The following is a 21,707-nucleotide window of genomic DNA, read 5'->3' as shown; positions in this document are numbered from 1 at the left end:
TCACCCCTCCCCTCTCCATAGGGACGCATGGTGCAGCTGGATATCTCTTGTGTGAATGAGGCCTAATAACTGTAACTGGGAAATTGTAAAAATAAAAATCCCAGAAATCATCACTCAGATTCCCCTTCCCGGTAATACTATAGAAATACCGGTAAGAGATCTATAGAGACCTATCCAAATAATACATGACACGCACAGTCATAGGGTTAAAAGCAATCCATTTCTTTACAAAACTCAAAATTCGGGACCGTGTTGAATTATTGTGGAGGGATCAGATCATCGGATGTTATTTCTATGAAGGCAGAATAAATATACGCCGAATAATAGACGGAAAGATCATCCGCTGATGAAAATCTCAGGTAATTCAACGTCTTAAGGGAGACATAACTTATTTACATGAACATTACACAAGTGAAGTCTTTGGACTACGGGATGGGAGTCCTACACAGAGGTCTGCTTGTAATTCTTGGTGTCCAGGACTTTCTTTCCGCACATGGCACAGATACCTAGAAGGAAGAAAGGAAACGTTAGAGTGTAAGGCTACTATGATTCTAAAGAGGCTTTATACACATTATTCAAGTTAAACCCTATAAACATGATAGGGGATAACAAGAGGATTGGTGAGGGACAGACTGCCGAGTGCTGACCACTGATCACGACTACAAGACCCCCTGCAATCTGAAGAGCTGATGTCCCATTCTCACTAATTGATGTAGCGCCATTGATGTCCTGCTGCTCCAATACTCAGAAAGTGTTAAAAATTGCTGGGCACAGCGCTCAGATATCTCCCACACTCATAGACAGTGATTGGGAGTGTCGGCGATACCCGAGTACTGTGGTTGGCAATTTTTGACACTCCTGTACTATTGAATGGAGTGACGGGACACATATCCAACCAGACACTCCATCAATTAGTGAGAATGTGAGATTGCTTGGGCTTCTGTTATCGTGATCAGTAGAGGTCACAGCAGTCAGAGTCTCAATTAGCTTGATATCCCTTATCCTGTGGGAAGGTGATAACTTAACAGAAATGTACCATCCAAATCAAAGCATGTATAAACCAAACACTTGCACATAGATCCAGGCCCTGATGTAATCACACACAGTGGGATGGGATGAATTGCTGCTGCACAGTGTAACAGCTTGTGAATATGCAGCACTGAAGGATTCTGGTAACGGCCCACATGCACATTAGCATAATTTTAAAAGTTGATTTTAGAAGGACGGAGGCCATGGATAACAAATATATGAAGATTACCACAGTCACGGTGCCTGGATCTATGTGTAAGGGTCCCTGGTTTATCATGATGGGAGATTTCCTTTAAATAGTTGGTGGAACCCATTTTAAGACCTGAAGAGGACAACATTCTAATGCTGAAACTCGACCTCCTTTTTCACCATTGTTCCTGTGATGGAACATTTTCTGTACCCCATCACTTACCTTTTTTATAGGCACATCCCTGGCAATAGTGTGATCCGGCTTGGTGAACAGAACTTTTGCAGATCCGACATATGGCAAAGCGATTTTTTCCGTAGGGGTCAAACCTAAGAGACAAAACACAAGAGTATGAACTCACATCTGATACAATTCACCTGCATAACCTGACAGTCAGTATTAATACATTGTATATATAAAGGGGGATGAAAGTGTTAGATGTAAATCAGACATTTCCTGCTCCCGTGAGATCTCCGCATCGTTCTGCTTTCATAGCTCTATAATCTACAAGTCACGGTAGGTCTTTCCTATTCTGAGAGCTGGAAATAGCAATAACCTTTACTAGCACATTTCCTGGCAGCAGAATGATTACTAGTTACCATGGTTACATATTTGCGATAAGAACATAGGGAACATTAGTTGGGCTGCGTACATTGTTGTAAGGTGATGCATATACATTATACATCTCACTAGTACTTGCAATGGTTCTCTCATAGAGACCTATAATTTCTATTGTTCTTATGCTATACATCATGCTTACCTGAAAGGGAACCTGACACCAGATTTTACCCCATTACCCCACACATTTGGGATACAAAATGGCCTTTCTAGAATTACCCCTTATGAAATCTCACCTGTTTACCCTTAAAGAAAAATCTCCTCCAAAGTCATGAGCAGAGCAAATGAGCAGAGAGGAGTCATATTTTTTTTCCGGAGACAAGTCAAGTATAGAGGCTGCAGGGGGAGGGGGGGGGGGAAGAGTCACTCCAGATACTCCCCTATATTGTTCTTTATAACCTAGAAACATATTGCTGGTGTCATTTTAAAGATAAGACTCCCATCTTTCAGATCTCATCAGGCTTGTGGTTCTGTGAGCTACAGAAACGGAAATATAGGTAAAGTTAAAGGAAACCTACTGATTAAAGTAGATCCGATGGCAGGTTCCTCGACCAAAACTAACTTTCTCTTATCCCTTAATACGTCCAAACCTGAGCTAAACTTTACAAATATGCAAATTATCAGCACAGACCACTGGGGTGTGGAGTAGCCCCTCTGTGTGCTTCAGGTTGTATTCACACCTCTGGCTTTTTCAGAGCCCTGCGCATAATGTGTATGTCCAGTTCTGTAGATCACACAACCACAAGCCGGATGTCTGGTGCTTAAAGTTTTACTGGATTTGGAACAAAATAATTTTTTAAGTTTTTTTTTTTTTTAAGTGTCCTGTATTCTTCCTTTTTTTGTCCCTACTTACGTCTCAAGTCTCTGGACTGTTTCCGGGCACTAAACCCGCTTGGTGGACTAATGAGCTGAACTCTTGAGTTTGGACCACAAACCAGATGTGATCTGAAAGATGAGATTCCTAGGCAGCGGATCTATGTGTGGAACTATGCGTCAGAAATGTAGAGCTGTGACCAATATATTAAAGGGGTTGTCCTATAGCGGACAATTATCACCTGGTGGTCTAATCATTGGCCGCCATAACTATGGAATGGAGATTGTGAGCCCTGCTCCTACTCAGTGCATGACTGTATTGAGGACAAAGACCTGCACCGGTTGAAACGCGCATCGGGGTTGCACGCCAGGTAATAGTCTGTCCTCTTACTGTATCTCCTACGTTCTTTTCGTCACTTTTTGGCGTTTACTTATCTATCATTGATCATGTTACGTCTCTTGTCACGTTGGACGGATCTGTTGGTAGCCATGGTACACTGCTCACCTTATTGCTTTTTGTAAGCATGTATACATATACTAGTGTCTATGATCTATAACCTCTTGCTATATTATATGTGCTTTTGTAACTTTATATTACATATTATCTGTACTACTCTTTTGATACTTTACTTTATCAGGACCTATTACCTGGTGTGCATTATGTATCTCGTCCTGTGATGCATTTATCTTTTATTTTTATATAGTTTTTATGTCTTTTGATATGGAATAAAGATTATCACTTTTTCATTACTCATTTTGTAGCCTTGTGTTTCTTTTCCTCTTTTGCTTCTTCTTTTGGTATTTTATGTGATTATTCAAAGAGGCTTTTGGCTTTTCTGGTACATATTACTGTTAGATGTTCTACAGTATTTATTTATTTGTTTTTGGTTTATGGATTGAGGAGAAGACTGTGCGCCGCTACATTAATGACTGTGGGTGTAACATAGCACAGCACTTGCTTTCCCTTAGCCCCATAGACATAAAATGCTGTGAGGCTGCATATACCTGACCACTGCTCTATACGATCCCCACCTCAGTGGGGATCGTCATAGGTTGAGTGTCATTGGTAAATGGATGTGTGTACATATATATATCAGATACACCATTGAGCATCTACAAGTGAATGAAAATGTTCTATTTATATACAAAGAGAATGAATGGGGGAGGGGGGCAGTCAGGATTCTGTGTTAGTGATCATGAAGTCTCTATGTAAACATAAGGTTAACATTCTGTACTCAGAAGGTAAATTCAGTCTCAGACATATTGCCTGCAGATTTTTATTTGTAGCAGTAGCAAGTACAGGCGGTCCCCTACTTAAGGACATCCGACTTACAGACCTCCCCTAGTTAAAGATGGACCCCTTTGAAACTCCAATTGTCACTGGGACAAAAAAAAAATAAAAAAAATTGTCTGGAACTAGAATTATAAAATATACAGTTTCGAATTACATACAAATTCAAGTTAAAGAACAAACCTATGGAACCTTGTACGTAACCCGGGGACTGCCTGTACAGGAGAAGTTCACCAATTAGCGGCCGTATTTAAATTCCCTCTAATAGCAGGGTCGCACTTATACTTTCATGCGGCAGAACAACGATTTCTTTGCATATGGCGCACAATTTTCCAATATACTTTCTGTATCGATTCCTCACAGTTTTCTAGACCTTTGCTTGCTGTCCTGCTATAGAAAGCTTCTATATTTACTTCCAGTGGATAGAAATCTGTCCATGGTCTTGCGATGGACATGCAGGTGTATGAGACGTTATTATCACAGAGAGTAATCAGAGCCGTGTGATACTAAGAGCTCCTGTGCCTGCCTCTCAATCACATGACCATGGACAGATTTCTATCCACTGCAAGTAAACAAACAAGCTTTCTATAGCAGGACAGCAAGCAGAGATCTAGAAAAATGTGAGAAAATGATACAAAAAGTATGTTGAAAAAATGTATAACTTTTCCTTACACAAACCATTCCAATTATTTGCTGGAAGTGGACAATCCCTTTAAGAAGCTGTCTATGGGCATGTGTGGCCGCAAGAAAACCCAAAGGATTCGGAAAAAACGCTGCATTTACCTGCACCCAGCGTAGGACAGTGAACTTCAGTGCATTCCGACGGAATTCAGTGCAGCAGTGCCACCTGGTGGACATCGGGCGCACTAACTTAGTGAATAGCCGGAAGACCCAAATCCTCCACACAGAACGCACCGCTGGACCGCGACAGGACCAGGTAAGTAAATCTGCCCCAATGGATGCAAGGCCGCCGTTATGTAGATCTCATCATCACGATATCAATCTTCTGTCTTCATCCAGTGCTGAAGACTGGCCCACAGAGCTAAAAGAGTGCTGGTCGACACGATGCGTTGAATATGGACAGGGATAAGGTTTTCTCCATCATACGATGGGGCTTATTTACTAAGGGTCGCGGATCGCACTTTCATCAGACTGTTCACGGTTTTCGGGATTTGCGCGGGTATTTAACAGGGGTTTGCGCTGGGATTGTGTCACACGCAATCGGATTGTGGTGCAGCTGCGCTGGTTTCCATGCGACAGAAATCGAGGGGACGGGCCTTGGACGATCCGACGGATTCAGACTAAGCACGGGATTTAACTTTCAAATTGTGTTGCAAGACAACGCACTTACATGCACCAGTAAAAAAAAAAAGTGAACTCCGTCGGACCTGAGCGGGGAAGCGACACATGCAGGATATCGGGCGCACGATCTTAGTGAAATGTGGCACAGGGCATTATACACGGACAATGCACTTTCTGTGGACTCCAAGAAACAGGTAAGTAAATATGTCCCAATGTCTACGTACTAACCTCGCTTTCTTTGACGTCAGTGCTTTGTTCTCATTCAGCTTTCGGCCTCCGCTTTCTGGAAGAATGAAAATGAAAATAAATTACACAGTGATATACAACCCACAAATTAAAAGCAACATAGGCAAGGTAAGAGTGATCCTGACTGTACTCACTACATAAGGGTAGTCATGGCAGCCATTACTTCATCCTGTACTCATGTGTTTACCGGCCTACATGGCCCTACCCCCAGACTATTTTTACCAGCGGAGACCATAGTAAATGTGGCAAGGCAGATGTTAACACCCCAGCCCTTCCTCCGCCACTATAGGAGTGCGCGTCGGAAAAACTCTGAAACTGGCAACGAGAGGGAGATTTATATGGTTTCTCCACCTGTTTTGAATCTGCCCTAAAGAATCTGCCCCACAGTCTTTGTTATTTTTACATCCCTTGTAAACCCTGACCCTGGATAAACCCTTTTAGCTGTTAAACATGAGCACATTTCACATTATATGATGCAAGTCACAAGATAATCTGATTCTTTTCTATTACGATGTGATGTAACATAGCGGCAGTGTGCGGCCATAATCACATTGGAAGGTCACACTATGGAATGATATAGAACATAGAATGTACCTGTGGTATTCCTTGCCCCTGCCTTCCATGTGTCTGGGGTGATAACGGTGCCCAGCTTCTTCTCACCTGTGAAGCAGAAATCACATTTTTTCAATAAACATTTTCATCCACTACATCAGACACTGCTATTTAATAATCATTATTGAGTATATCAATAAAAAAACAGTCCTTTAACCCTAAATGTAGCCACTTCACATAATGATATTGCCTTTGATACTGTGGCCACATGATGTCTGCATACAAGAAGTAATGCCAGAAAGGTCACTAAGTGCATACAATTTAGATTCTGTGGGTGAGAATAATGTGGGATCTTTGAAGGCTGTATACAAATCACAAGTCAGGAGTCACAGAGGCGGGGAAGAGTCACACTGGGATGTCCGCTCCAGGTTTAATTAATATCCTATAGTATTAAGTATTAAGTCATCACATGTTCGGGGGCTTCTGCTGAAGTCGGCTCACGGTGATGTTCTTGTCCTATGGGATATTATGTAGTCTAGGAGGAATCAGGCATCTGTCCTCATGACTCCTTAGGTCATCTGAATGTATTTTTTTTTAATCTGGGTATTGCTGATCTTTGATGGACATCATTGGGATCTTGTCACTGCCCTGTAGAACAGGTTGGTTCCTCATAGATCCAGGCACAGTGACTGTGGTCATCTTCTTATATTTGTTATCCATGGCCTCTTCCCTTCTATAATCAACTTTTATAATTATGCTAATGAATCTGAAGAGCTCTGGTGGGCATTTCCAGAGCCCATCTGTATCTTCACAGGCTGTTACGATGAACAGAGCATGTCTCTCATCTACCTGCTGCTATATTACACAGAGAATAGGGGGGGGGGGGGTAGAGAGCAGAGGGTTCTGCTTATTTTAACAGCCTGTAAATTTGCAGTATTGAAGGGTTCTGGTAACACCCCCAGCTTCTAGCTCATTAGCACAATTTTAATAGTTGATTTAGGTCTTCGGGTCCTTTCTTCTTTGGGCTTTTCTCTGCACACTGAGCAAAGACGCAGTTATGAACACTCACAGCGGAGTACAGGATACATCACGTGAGCGCGTACTGGACGGGAGGAACATCACATGTTCCTCCAGTGAGTGATCCGGTATGGGCGTCCAGCAAGCAAGAGAAGAAATGGCTACAGGATCGCACAGGAGGATTGGGACAACGTTGGAGAATTCCTTATGAAGGTAAGTGACATAAACATTGGTTTCTCTCCCTAAAAGCCTTAGGAAAAAGTTAAAGTGGCCAACCCCTTTAAATCTATTAAGGAGGAGACTTTAGCTATAACTCACAGCAGTTTCTCATGTATAACAAAGTAAATGTCAGGTATTTGAGGCCCTGGTCATCCTTTTTTAGACCTACCGGATTTTCGGTTCCTATAGTTAGTGTATTGCGTTGTACAAGTAGTGAATTAAAGGAGCAAGATCTTCCGCACAGGTACAAGATCTTACCAGAGGAGGGTCTTATACTCCCAAAACCTAAACCAGACCTTCATAGTTGTCATAGGGACATGTAACACTGTAGTCCCAAATTTTGTCTTTACAATATTTTTCCTGTAAAATTGACGAACAGGCTCATGGAACTGGTGATACCTGTACATGTCTAACTATAGACTACAAAGGGCAGACAGGGTCTAGAGAGCAAAACTACAACTCCCAAGATGCCCCGCAATACCTAGGACTGTCTGGGCATGCTGGGAGTTGTAGTTTTTTTTACACATATGATGTACATTATACACATTACTATACACCGGCGTACAATATCAATACTGAGAAATGACTCCCTAAAATTGAAGAACATATGACACACACCCCTCAGCAGCGCCCCCCAACGCTCGGGTGACACTTACATTTCTCGCACACCATCTTTACTCTGCTTCCTTTACGTTCCGTACAGCGGAGGACTGTAAACAACGCGCACTTCCGGTGTCGTCACTTCCGTCTAATGCCCGGGATCACGTGATAACAGATTCTCGCTCCCATTGGCTGTACTGGTGTGCGTTCCCATTGGCTGTGGGCGGAGTCGGGGCACAGGTAATGGAGGAGGAGCGGTGAGCGGCAGGTGAGTGTCTCCTCTCGTCATGGTGACCTTATCCTGTGTGTCCTGCCGGGCTAAGAAACAGGGAGTCACCGAGTCCTGTAGTATGGACGTGTCCTCTATGGTTGCGCCTCCTATTGCACTGCACTGAGCCTTGCAGGAGCCCTGTACTGATATATAACCCGTATACTTATAATATTCAGACCGGAATCTCCTATGATCTACATTTTCTTTGTAATTTTTAATATAACAGCCCTCTATATCATTATACATCATCCTGTCCTCTACTATAGCATTACTACAACCAGTATAATACAATTTACACGTCCTGTTACACTGTAACGGACAATATGGCCACTGCTGTGATCGTCGCCCAGGCTCTGCAATGTTATATAGGTGATCTATGTGTCTGCAGATTTTCTCATAGCAGAACATGGCCGAATGGGCGACAACTGCTGCCGGGACCGGGATAGACAAGTTGTTATAACCAAGTCAGCCACTTAAAGGGGATGTCCAAGGTTTTAAAAATGGCCACACGGCTGGCGGTACTGCTGATCTTTGTTAGCTATGGTAATGGTGACCGTGTAACCTGGAGGTCAGGGGGTTGGTCGCAGTAGTCATGTACTGCCTCCTCCTAGGGATAGGTCCGTAATATCTAAAAAATCCCTTTAAGAGATGAATGCGTGATATATATCGCACATTATGACAAAACTGCTTATAGAAAATCTTCCATCAAAATCCATCCTGATAAACCAGGGACAATACTCATAGATCCAGGCTCCGTGACTGTGATAATCTTCTTATATTTGTTATTCATGGCTGCCGTCCCTTCTAACATCAACTTGTAAATTTATAATTTCTAGAAACTGCACAAGTTTCAGAGAGAGAATCTAAATGATGATTCTGTGTTACCAAAAAAAAACCCGCTCGCACTCAGACTGAACTTTGAATGAACTATGAAAAACGCACTCAGACCAAAATCTGAACAAACTCGTACCACTTTCAACACCATTTGTGAGCGCGATGCCTAAGGCTCCGATAAAAGATGTTTAGATAGCATGTGAGATCTTGTATGGCCACATAAATATATAATAGCAGTTATTTAGACTCCCTATGATGGCAAATTTAGATCCAACTTTGATTTTGTGTACACACCGTGATCCTTAAAGGATCAAAAATATTTCCATAGAATACTGTAGGTCCTTAGTATCACAATATGTGAGATCCAACCCTTAGCACCCCCAGAGACCCCCAGCTCAGATGCAGAGAATGAAGTAGGATGCAGACAGCGCCATTCTTTGTGTGGTGTGTAGATTAGGTTACTGCAGTTTAGCTATTGTTCTATTGAATGAAAATTAAGCTGCAGTTCTCCCACTACAAAGCTATTGGAGCTAGATACTTCTTATTTCATCCACTGTGTACTGAGCAGAGCTAATTAGTTGGGGTTCAGGGGGTGTGACCCCCAACCAATCTCATATTGAGGATAATCTGATTAGGGAAGGGGGGAGGGGGGTCTTACTGCTGGGACCCCTCTGGGGTCCTATTCTAACTAATTGATAGAGCTCTAGGTTAAACAGGTGTCCTGCTCCTCCATTCAGTACTATGGGAGCGTTGGTTTCCCTGGTGCTCTCAGGTATCAGCTACTGTCTCAGATGCCAGCCCACCCCGATCAGATCATTATTTCCTATCCTGTGTGACGACCCCTTTAATAGTTTAAGTCTAGAGAACCTTTAAAAGAAAGAGTGCGGTTTAGGGGAATATTGTAACTTCATTGTTTTGCTTGGTATTTGTTACTTTTGATCATGTATATTGAATTTCTCTTTCTCACTGCAGGAATCATGGATGAGACAGAGATCAGAAGACTGTCAGTAGGACACGTGCTGTGCGGTCTGGCCGTCCTCTTCTCCCTCTGTGTCCCTCCGCTCCTCCTGGATGAGTTCTCTCTTTTGGGCACGCACCTCACCTGGCTGTGCATCTGCTCCGTGTGCGTTGTTACTGTAAATGTTTTGTTACGTTTAACGCTGAAACCAAATCCTTCCACCAAAAGAAGCTCCTTTGCCCACAAGGTAATAGCATCTGAGCTTAAAGAGATTGGCTCAGATTGTCTTATATTGCAGCATCTACTTGAGCAGTCTGATTTGCAATACCAGGCACAGCCCATTGACAAGTGTGGCGCTGTTTCTGACGGTGTCAGGCTGTCACTTGAGTTTTACATGTCTGATTTCTGTTATTTATCTGTATATTTCAGGTCAATAAGCTGAAGCAATCCGGCCTCTACTTCTTTGTCTCCTGCTTGCTGTTCCATGGGATTATAGTCCTGTATGGCGCGCCTCTCATAGAGTGAGTAGGTTTTATATAATGTCATGTCACCGGTTGGACAACGATAAGGTTGCCCGGACAGCAGGCTAAGGCAGCGTTCACATCTGTGTTGCTGTTTTTAGACTTCTGTTCCATCATAGCTAGTGCCATGGACGTCACATGACCGGCTGTGGTATTTAAAGGGGTCCATCTGCTTTCCTTCACAGTTTCCAGCTTTTTACTGAAAACAAAATAGCGCAGCTCGCTGTGCCGTGACTGAATCTGTAAATGAGGTGACTAACAGAGATTTAATTGTGAACAGACAGATCATACTTTGGGTAAAAGACTTGTTAAACAGGGGTTACCCATTCCTCATTCATGTCACTTGAGAAGGTGATCCATGTAGATCTTGCCATGGTCTCGTTTGGTGATCAAGGGGTTAAACAGAATCGATCCCAGATGGAACTGTACACAGGACAGGATCTCTTCTACTGTTCCACTGGTGTAAAAATGTGAAGGTGTAGAATAGGTCCCATCTATGACTGCTGTAAAGTGGTGTTGGCGGTAAGAGGATATAGATTCTTATATACTGAGTGTGTGCACTTTTATGTTTTCTCTACAGATCCATTTGGGAAACCTTCTTGTTTGCTGTCCTGCTCTCATCTTTTACCACATCCCGATGTCTGTGTATACTAGGACCAAACTTTCATGCCTGGATCAGAGTGTTCAGTAAAGATGGGTATGATCTATGTATCTATCTCATAGCTATCTTTCTCATAGCTATCTATCCATCCATTATATATCTAATCAGTCAATCCCATATCCATCTATAATTTATTTAAGTATCCCTCTCTCTCTCATATCTATCTCTATCTATCTCTATCTATCTCATAGCTCGCCCTCATATCTATCTATCTATTTATTATATATGTAATTCGTCAATTCCATATCTATCTATAATTTAATGATCTCTCTCATATCTATCAATACATTATATATCTAATCCGTCTTTCCCACATCTATCTTTCTCTCTTATCTGCCTCTCACATATCTATCTGTTGTGCATTCCAGTTTCCTGACAAACACAATCCAGTTATCAAGTTTTACAGCCTGTTATGTTTTATACATCTCACGTGTCCTTTTTTTCTGGTTTTCCCTCAGAGCGATGTCAGTGTGGGACCACAGCCTCCAGATAACCACAATCTGCAGTATAGTTGGAGCCTGGCTGGGAGCTTTTCCTATACCGCTGGACTGGGATAGACCTTGGCAGGTGAGTTCCTTATTTCTATGCAGTTTATTACATGTACAATGTATGAGGAACAGCTGTATACTGTGACCCTGTGTATTGTACAGATCCTAGAGAATAGACCTGGTACTTGTGCCAGATCTCTGCTGTACACACTGTATGGCAAACGACTCATGAGCAGGGGATGTTATTCAATGTTATTTAGCATATTCTTATCTTTTATGGGTATTATGCTTGATCTTCAGAGCAAGACATTTAAATGGAGCTTTTGTGTATTACATTTCTACTTGCACTCGCATACAGCTAAATCTCCAGGGTGAGACTGCTGCACCATATACACTCACCGGCCACTTTATTAGGTACACCATGTTAGTAACGGGTTGGACCCCCTTTTGCCTTCAGAACTGCCTCAATTCTTCGTGGCATAGATACAACAAGGTGCTGGAAGCTCCTCAGAGATTTTGCTCCATATTGATGATGGCATCACACAGTTGCCGCAGATTTGTCGGCTGCACATCCATGATGCGAATCTCCCGTTCCACCACATCCCAAAGATGCTCTATTGGATTGAGATCTGGTGACTGTGGAGGCCATTTGAGTATAGTGACCTCATTGTCATGTTCAAGAAACCAGTCTGAGATGATTCCACCTTTATGACATGGCGCATTATCCTGCTGAAAGTAGCCATCAGATGTTACAGGGTACATTGTGCTCATAAAGGGATGGACATGGTCAGCAACAATACTCAGGTAGGCTGTGGCGTTGCAACGATGCTCAATTGGTACCAAGGGGCCCAAATAGTGCCAAGAAAATATTCCCCACACCATGACACCACCACCACCAGCCTGAACCGTTGATACAAGGCAGGATGGATCCATGCTTTCATGTTGTTGACGCCAAATTCTGACCCTACCATCCGAATGTCGCAGCAGAAATCGAGACTCATCAGACCAGGCAACGTTTTTCCAATCTTCTACTGTCCAATTTCGATGAGCTTGTGCAAATTTTAGCCTCAGTTTCCTGTTCTTAACTGAAAGGAGTGGCACCCGGTGTGGTCTTCTGCTGCTGTAGCCCATCTGCCTCAAAGTTCGACGTACTGTGCGTTCAGAGATGCTCTTCTGCCTACCTTGGTTGTAACGGGTGGTGATTTGAGTCACTGTTGCCTTTCTATCAGCTCGAACCAGTCTGCCCATTCTCCTCTGACCTCTGGCATCAACAAGCCATTTCCGCCCACAGAACTGCCGCTCACTGGATGTTTTTTCTTTTTCGGACCATTCTCTGTAAACCCTAGAGATGGTTGTGCATGAAAATCCCAGTAGATCAGCAGTTTCTGAAATACTCAGACCAGCCCTTCTGGCACCAACAACCATGCCATGTTCAAAGGCATCAAATCACCTTTCTTCCCCATACTGATGCTCGGTTTGAACTGCAGGAGATTGTCTTGACCATGTCTACATGCCTAAATGCACTGAGTTGCCGCCATGTGATTGGCTGATTAGAAATTAAGTGTTAACGAGCAGTTGGACAGGTGTACCTAATAAAGTGGCCGGTGAGTGTAGATCTGGAACAATGAAGCCCCATATTTTTTACAAGTGGGGGGCCTCTACTCTGTTGATGGAAAAAGCTGCTCTAGCAATAATCAGTAAGAATATAGTCGAATGTTCTACCTTCCATTACATATCAGGTGAGCGTCCAATAATTTGCCCATAGGCTTTCATTAGGCCATAATACAGCATGAAATTAGGTAGTGGCCTGATATGTTGCACTCAATTAAAAGTTTCCCCCTGTAATAATTGTACGATTCATTCCCGTAATTGACATAACTATCATGATTGACAATGGAAAATTGTACCAGTCATCATGAGCGCTAAGATAGAAGGAAGAGCTAATATTGGGAGGCAGAGGAACCAAATGTAAAGGACCATGGTAGTTGTTTTTTACGAGGATTTTACTATACCACTACAGGCAGTCCCCGGGTTCCATACAAGATAGGGTCTGTAGGTTTGTTCTTAAGTTGAATTTGTATGTAAGTCGGAACTGTATATTTTATCATTGTAATCCCAGCCAGAACTTTTTTGGTCTCTGTGACAATTGGATTTTTAAAATGTTGGGTTGTCATAAGAATCAATATTCACACTAAAGCTTCATTACAGACACCAGTGATAACTGTTACAGCTGATTTTTGTAGGCTGGGACTAAAGTAAATAAATTACCAACATCCAGAGGTCCGTTTGTAACTAGGGGTCGTATGTAAGTCGAGTGTTCTTAAGTAGGGGACCGCTTGTATGCTTCTGTGGAGGCTATGCTCCTTTCCTGACAAGCAGGGCAAAAGGAAACTTCTGTTGACTGCTCTCCTGTGTGAGTTCTTAGATGCTTCATTAGACTTGACTTTTGGCTGAAACATTTTTCACATTCTGTACAAGAAAATGTACAAGAGACCTGGCCATAAGGTAAACTTGCACATTGCGATACACTGAACACCAGGGGGCACCACACCATGTAAGTAAAGTGTTTTTCGGACTATAAGACGCACTCCAGGTTTACACAAGTAATGGGAAATAATATTTTCTTCTCCTCTTGGAGTATAACAGAGGGGTTAATGTTGGTAAATGGTGGCTTGTTCCTTGTAGTTCTGTGTCCTCGGGGAGTTCTACCTTCTATCCATTCCCATGGTCTGATCAGTTCTGTATGTATTCATACACATGACCTGGATCTTCAAGCTCCTGGAGATTATTCCAAGATTAAAAGTTACAGCCTTTTCCCCGGATCAGTGGGGTTCCCATCACTGGGATCTCACTGGTCATTAAGAAGGAAAGGGGAACGTTGAAGAGAAATCTCTGGCCGTCCCAAAGAGTCAGCAGCGTATGTGAGTTACCATCCGTCCTTTCAGAAGGGGCTCTTGTGGGGACCCCCATAGCTATGCTCATCGGGCTACCCGCAATTAGGCAGGCGATAGGTTTCAGTCTTGGGATAAACAGGGTCCCACTAGTCAGACATGTATCCCCTGTCTAGGTGATATGTGTCAGTCTTCAGCCTTGTGCACACAAAAGTATTATGGACGTCTATTGTACATGGCGGCGGTGCATGCAACATATACAGCAGCTCCTCTTCCTGGCCGTATGTTGGTGTGGCTGCTCAGCTCCTATGGAGATGGGAGGGGTAAGCAGAGCCTACCTTTATCTCCACCAGGCTGAAAACATTCCCCTGCTTGCATGTTACCTTGGATTAACCCTTTTAAGGTAACCTGAGTAGCACATCTGCCTTGCAGCACTGGGGTCCTGGGTTCAAATCCCACCCAGGTCAACATCTGCAAAGAGTTTGTATGTTCTCTCCGTGTTTGTGTGGGTTTCCTCCGGGTACTCCGGTTTCCTCCCACACTTCAAAACATACTGTTAGGTTGTTTAGATTGTGAGCCCCACGGGGACAGGGACCAATTTGACATGCCTGTGCAGCGCTGCGTAATCTGTGTGCGCTATATAAATAAAGAATTATTATTATTATTATAACCTGCCAGCAGAAATTGACTCAATTAACTACTACCAGTATGTTGTCAAGCAGCTGAACACCTTCTAGATGATGTTTCTTTCATGACCCAATGTGGAGGCATCATCCAGAAAATCTACTTGTGATATAAATTGTGAGTGAGTATAAATTGATTGTATAAAATCAAGGAGGCGGAGATATTAACACAGAATTCAAGCTCTCTCTTCCGCAGAAAGCCCCTTCACTGTAATTAATGGTCCAGCATCCAGGGACATCACTAACCAGATCTCCTGAAGTCCGGTGCATGATGTCATTCACAGAGGAGGCGGCGTTCTGAGGCAGGGAGAGCTTGACTTCCGTGTTAAACTCTCATTCTCCTTGACTTTATACCACCATTTTACAAAGTTGATTTTTTGGGGGGTGTTTGAACCATGTTAGGTTATTTAAGAAACATTAAATGAACATGTAAAGCTGCTAGACAACATATTGGTAATCGTTTATAAAACCAATTTTTGCTGACAGGTTACATTTAATCAGTCGAGCAATTAATATATCATGCACTCATCTGCATTGAACAATGAAGGAGGCAGCGGTGGTTCCAGCTGCCTACACCTTGGTGTCATGTCTCTACTTAATCCCTATTAAACCTTCATGGTCACTTTTAGATGATCAAGATTTGCTGGATTATCCGAAGTATAGACAAATAGGAATATTGACACCTAGTGACCAGAGCAACGGATTTGACCCCCAGCGATCTTATATCGATGTCCCATTAGTATTGAACTTCTGGAGGTTCTCTTTAAGAAAGTGGTAGTGGAGGGGGGGACTAAAGAGACTGAAGCCATCAGGACATGTGTCCTGTGGACGGAGGGGCTCCGAATATTCCCCAGAAAGACAGAGACGCTGGTCTTAAACACTGCACAGGTTTATTAGGCAATGAGAAATGAACTCTGCTCCAAAGAAAGACTGAGGCACATTGGCGTGATCAAGTTGTGCAGGGGCTTGCGTTATCCAAGCCTGACCTGCGAGTGAAGGAGTGAAATGCATTTCCACAAGACGTGGACAATGTACAAAATGAGACCCTCGCAGCCTCTATACTGCTCGCTCACCAAAGCTGCAGAGCCTTTTATTAACCCCCCGGGTTCTGTACCGCTTATTAAGCCCCTACGCTCTGCACTGCTTGAATGTAAAAAAAGCAATATCAAAAACACAGTGCCGGTAGTAATAGACCACTAGAAAATACCAGGACACAATATCTAGGGTAACACGTACAACATGCAGCGGTCTACAAAAGCCTCACTGGCCTGCAGCAGTATAGGAAATAATAGGAGATAACTCTTCACATTCTCTTCCACACATACTTCACAGGGATTTCTGGGAGTAACATATTGATGGCCAAACATTAGGGTTTGATCAGCTGCCCCAGTTACCAGCGAAGCCCCTGTTAGGGTTAATTCTGCTTCCCAGGTAAGTTGACAGCTCAGCCCTGTTCAAGTAAACCTAGTTATACAAGAAGATCCAGAATTGCTATGGGTCTATACTAAATGTGCCTCTGCTATTGGACACCTCAGACACGGTCATGCCTATGATCCCCAACACACGTTTACAGGGATTAAAGGGGTTGTCTCAAGTATATAGGTAATCCCCCATTAACAGTATAAGGAGATAAACTGACAGACCCCCCATTATTTGGTGCAGTGCCAAGATGAACCATGCACCCTCCTGCTACATTCAATACTATGGGAACGTTGGAGATTGCAGAGCACAGTGCTCTGGTATCTCTAACACAGATTGTGAATGGAGCGGCAGGGCGCGTGCTTGACCCAGCAGTTGGACCCTCGCTGATCAGCTAATTATCCTGTGTACAGGGGATAGCACATATACATATTTATATTTGGGATAACAGTTTTGATATATATATTTTTTTATACTATGGGCCCTAGGATGTATGAAAACAATAAATGGGGTATACTCACCCCTTCTCCGGTGTAGCCAATTAATGCAGCCGTACACCCACTATTACCTACAACAGGCCGTAGCGGCAACATGGTTGTCGTTGTGAGGTCAATGTTGAGCCCATGATGATGGTAGGTACCGTGCTGCACCAGAGAGAGGTAAGTATACACTGTTTGTTAGTTTTATTACCTCTATGGGCCCATGGTGAAAAAAAAAAAAACTTTAACACAGTGTTATTTCCTTGTGTTTGTCATAGAAGGGAGAGCCCGTTCATCCCGTCATTCATCAGCCTGTGTACAGTTAGATATTACTTTGTATTATTCACTTATTACATCATTACACTAAATATCCCCCCGGCATACATCACAATTCATTCAACCTGTATATGAAGAGGAGGTATCCTGTACTAAAGCTGCACCTGTGCTCCTTCCATTGTGCTAATAAAGCTTGTTCTCTGTCTTCCCGCAGGTGTGGCCGATCTCCTGCTCGCTAGGCGCTACCTTCGGTTACGTCGTCGGCCTCCTGCTGGCTCCGTTCTGGATTTACTGGAACCGGAAGAGACTGACATACAAAAGCAGATAGTAAGAGCGGGACGGATGACTCCAGCCCCTGTCTGTGTAAGCGCGGTCACCACACTGCACACACACGTAGCGGCGATATGAATAAGACCCTGAGAAACCACATCTCTCCTTCAGAAGGCTGGCGAGCCGTCATGTCATATCCGTAAATCAGGTCAATGTAAGTCTATTGTGCAGCGGTGGTACAGCTGTGCGGGACTCGTACCGTAGGAGCGGAGCGCAACGTCTCACGTGATCAGGCAGCAGTTTATACATCTGGAGCCTATCCTTTTCTTCATGGGGTTCTTCTTTGGAGTTAAAATAGCTATAATGGACTCGTCAAAGACTGCTTTCAGTCCCTTCTGCGTCAAAGCTGAACACTCGACGTAGCAGCACGCCCCGATCTGTCAAAAAGGGGGGAAAAAAGCCATTATTTGTCGGAAACTAGCAATAAAGCTTTACAACCTGAGTGGTGACAAGCATGACTATAAAGCGGTTTATTACGTGTACCAGGTACGTTCGCCTTCTGATGCGTGTCACACAGTTATATAGGTCATTCATGTGCAACAAGTTTTATTTATATATATATATATATATATATATATATATATATGATTTCTTTGTAATAAAGTGCAAAGAAATTTTTTTTGTGCTTTTTTTTCATTACAAGTCTGTTGACTCACTGAGCAGGCCCCGGCTTTTGGTGATGTCACACATGGCGTTTTTGGGCCGTTTTCAGTTAGTGCATTTCAGATCGTAAAAAACACGTTTTTGACCGGTTTTAATTGCGCAAATTCGGAAAACCGGACAAAACCGGATGCGTTTTTTATGATATGAAAACGCACTCACTAAAAACGCCATGTGTGACATCACCCTCAGGCTGTAGACATATAGTCATAAAGTTGAGATCTAATGAGGACTTGACCTGTCACCCCCGGCCCCCCCCCCCCCATCAGGTGTTTGCAGCTTCTCCATTATTTGCCTGGGGCTGTCTAGTTGCTTGCTCACTGTTTAAAGGGACACCTAGACCTTGTGTAAGCACTGCCTGGGTTAAAATGAAAAACCTTAAGGTGGTGGCACACCTGATATTTTGAACCCATATTTAGGTCAGTTAAAAAAATGCTTAAGATAATTGAGAAACTGTCAAAAAACGGGTTCAAAATGCCACCACCCTCATACTTGCTGTATGAAGCCCCACTGGACTCCTCTCTGGTGCTCCCAGTCACAGAAGACGTGGAGCGCCATATTTCTGATGAACGCACACTATAGCAGGGATGTATTACTCCGGCTTCACTGAGCCAACACACATTTTTATGTGCTCATATAGGGCAATTTGAAAGCCAAAAAACAATAGTCCTAATGGTGGTTTATGGTGAGCTCAGCCTCATTCCACAAGTCTGCACAACCACAACAGCTCAGCTGAACTGGACTCAGTATGTTGGTTCAGTTATGACTTGTAGAGCCATAGAGGGGGTTTATATCTGATTATTAACCACACACGGGCAAGTTACTTCCCAAATAAACTCCAGAACTGCTCTTGGAATAAAACGTCTATACTTATCTAGTGCAGTTATTCACTGAAGACAGGGGCAGCAGTTACCATGTTGTGCTACCTGTGCATCCACAGCCTGAATCCTGCACGCTGAGGTTGTGTGTGTGTGTGTGTGTGTGTGTGTACGCCTCTACCATCATAGATCTGCCATAGGTGATGAGTAAATACAAAGCTTTTTGCGGCAAAGAAAGGGCTATTGGAGACACTAAGCTACCGGATTCATAAGGGCCTGTGGGTGGTGTAGTGTCCTTAGGGAACCTGTCTGTTGAACTAATCCACACTAACTAAACATATCTTTGTAAAACTGCTATTATACAGCAGTACAACTATCCCTATATTGTTCCTCTCCACAGACATTTTGTAAAGTGGACTCGCCTCTCCCTCGGGAAAGAGAAAGACGCTGGCTGTATGTGACTTGCTGAAGAGAAATCTGCTCCCTCATCCCTCACCTCTCTCTCAGGAATTCTCTCCTGTGAGTCGCACACGGCCAACGTCTCCCTCAGGAATTCTCTACAGGTCAAACAGACAACTTCTCTCTAATTCCTGAGGGAGGGGGTAAAAAAATGAGCTAGAGGCATAGCCGAGCTTGGATAACAATGAATGCACTGGCTCAAAGGTAAGACAATGATCAGACTCGCATGGGGTCATCTGCATAGATGGTGAGTCAACTTTACAAACTGACTGTAGAACTTTTCAGGCATGGCGAGGAACAATATAGGGATAGTGGTACTGCTGTATAATAGCAGTTTTCAAAGATATGTTTAGTTAGTGTGGGTTAGTTAAACTGACAGGTTCCCTTTAAGTACTTGGATACATGAAAAGCATCGAGTAGCCTTTTAGCAGTTTTTTTGTGTTTATGTCTTTCTATTACCCTACTTGGCAGCCGCATCCTCTTCTGCCATCATCTGTGTGGTGACTATGTATAAGGGGAAGCGGCTGCACTGTTGGCCCTTTTCTTGATGATGCTGAGATAGACTGCAGCTCGTGAGTCACCGTGTGCTGGAGTAAGGGGGGAGGACAGCACTTCGCTACAGGCTTACATCATTTTGCAGACAAAAGAAAGATCTGCTATTCCTGAAGAGTCACAGGTAACTGCAGTACAGCAACAGCAAACACATGGAGGTCATGCACTAAAAGGGAGAATAGCATGTATAGCAATTCCTTTATATTCTTAGGATTATGACCTTTTCCCAGATTTGATTGTTAACCCCTATACATATCATAGGGGATAACTATCTGATCAGTGGGGGTCTGACTGCAGGGATTTCCCACTCATCACAAAAATGGGAGTCCTGTTCTCACTAACTGATGGAGTGGAAAGTCAGTATGTGTCTTGCCGCTCCATTCACTGTGTGAGTATTGGAGATAACAGACCGTAATGCTCAGCAATTTTGTACAAGCCCATACTACTGAATGGAGCACCAGGACACACTGTTGACCTGCCGTTTTTATCATTCTAGTAATCAGTGGGACCCCACCGATCAGATTGTTATCTCCTATCATGTGGATAGAGGACAACCCCTTTAAGTCACAACTACAGTATATTCTGCTGGTGGGAACCCTGCTAGATACATTTATGTCTTGTATCTATAGATAAGATTCTGTTCAGTCACATTGTACTAAGACATTGGGGGTCATTTACTAAGGGCCCGATTCGCGTTTTTCCCGACGCGTTACCCGAATATTTCCGATTTGCGCCGATTTCCCCTGAATTGCCCCGGGATTTTGGCGCACACGATCGGATTGTGGCGCATCAGCGCTGGCATGCACGCGACAGAAATGGGGGGGGGGGCGTGGCCGAACGAAAATCCAACAGATTCGGAAAAAACGCAGCATTTGAAAAAAAAAATAATGTGTTGCGGAGCTTGCACTTACCTTCACTCAGCCCGGTTCGGTGTATTCCAGTGCGTTTCGGGGAACTTCAGCGCAGCAGCCTTAATAAATCCCATCTGCCCCATTATTTATGCAGATTCCTGATATGTTACTAACTCCACAGTGTTCTTTAGAAATCTTCCAAAACTTTCCATCCCTGCATTTCCCCTTTCCTCGTCCTGTGGTTTGCTATCAATCCCATGATGCTCTGGCACAGATAAGCTGGTAATTCCCTTTTAATGTAAACCCTAGACTTTGTTACCCCAAATAACTTTGTATCAGCCACACCATACCATAAAAGGTTTTCATTTCAACTATGTGGAATGAAATCCCCCCCACAAAAGTGGCCACAAAAAGAGAAGTTTTAGTTTTCTTATGCATAACAGTTGCTATTTTTTAATATCTGCGTATTATGCAAGATTCCTTTCTTGCCAGCACACTAGTAATGTAATTCATCTTTTAAGTATTGCATCCCTCATATGCACATATATAGACCGTGGCCGCCATATTAATGGTTTGTCTATTAGTGGAGCTTAAAGGCTCCTACTGCTGAAGGGCTGATGTTCAAGGGCTCATTCACATTGCTGGGTCTGCTGGTTACAAAGTATAAATCTCTATATGTGGC

General features: G+C 43.3%; 3 protein-coding genes across 3 annotated transcripts in view; 1 reads left to right on the top strand and 2 right to left on the bottom strand.

Annotated features, from left to right (window-relative positions):
- Positions 1 to 201: 201 nt before the first annotated feature.
- CRIPT (CXXC repeat containing interactor of PDZ3 domain) lies at positions 202 to 8,084 on the bottom strand. The gene is made up of 5 exons (XM_072140298.1): positions 7,931 to 8,084; positions 6,081 to 6,146; positions 5,469 to 5,523; positions 1,442 to 1,545; positions 202 to 506 (listed from the first exon to the last, which is right to left on the bottom strand). The coding sequence occupies exons 1-5, from the start codon at positions 7,944 to 7,946 to the stop codon at positions 442 to 444; spliced, it is 306 nt and encodes a 101-aa protein (XP_071996399.1). The 5' UTR covers positions 7,947 to 8,084; the 3' UTR covers positions 202 to 441.
- PIGF (phosphatidylinositol glycan anchor biosynthesis class F) lies at positions 8,011 to 18,137 on the top strand. The gene is made up of 6 exons (XM_072140296.1): positions 8,011 to 8,142; positions 9,952 to 10,184; positions 10,367 to 10,458; positions 11,039 to 11,155; positions 11,578 to 11,686; positions 17,570 to 18,137. The coding sequence occupies exons 2-6, from the start codon at positions 9,957 to 9,959 to the stop codon at positions 17,681 to 17,683; spliced, it is 660 nt and encodes a 219-aa protein (XP_071996397.1). The 5' UTR covers positions 8,011 to 8,142; positions 9,952 to 9,956; the 3' UTR covers positions 17,684 to 18,137.
- The window catches only part of RHOQ (ras homolog family member Q), a 27,502-nt gene continuing 21,847 nt past the window's right edge, over positions 16,053 to 21,707 (bottom strand). The window contains exon 5 of the mRNA XM_072140297.1: positions 16,053 to 18,062. Within this exon, the coding sequence (XP_071996398.1) occupies positions 17,907 to 18,062 (156 nt within the window). The 3' untranslated portion in view covers positions 16,053 to 17,906. The remainder of the gene's footprint in view (positions 18,063 to 21,707) is intronic.

The sequence above is a fragment of the Engystomops pustulosus genome, chromosome 3, assembly GCF_040894005.1.
Source record: "Engystomops pustulosus chromosome 3, aEngPut4.maternal, whole genome shotgun sequence".
Taxonomy (NCBI): domain Eukaryota; kingdom Metazoa; phylum Chordata; class Amphibia; order Anura; family Leptodactylidae; genus Engystomops; species Engystomops pustulosus.
The sequence above is the reverse complement of the archived record's forward strand: the minus strand, read 5'-3'. Positions and strand labels throughout refer to the sequence as shown.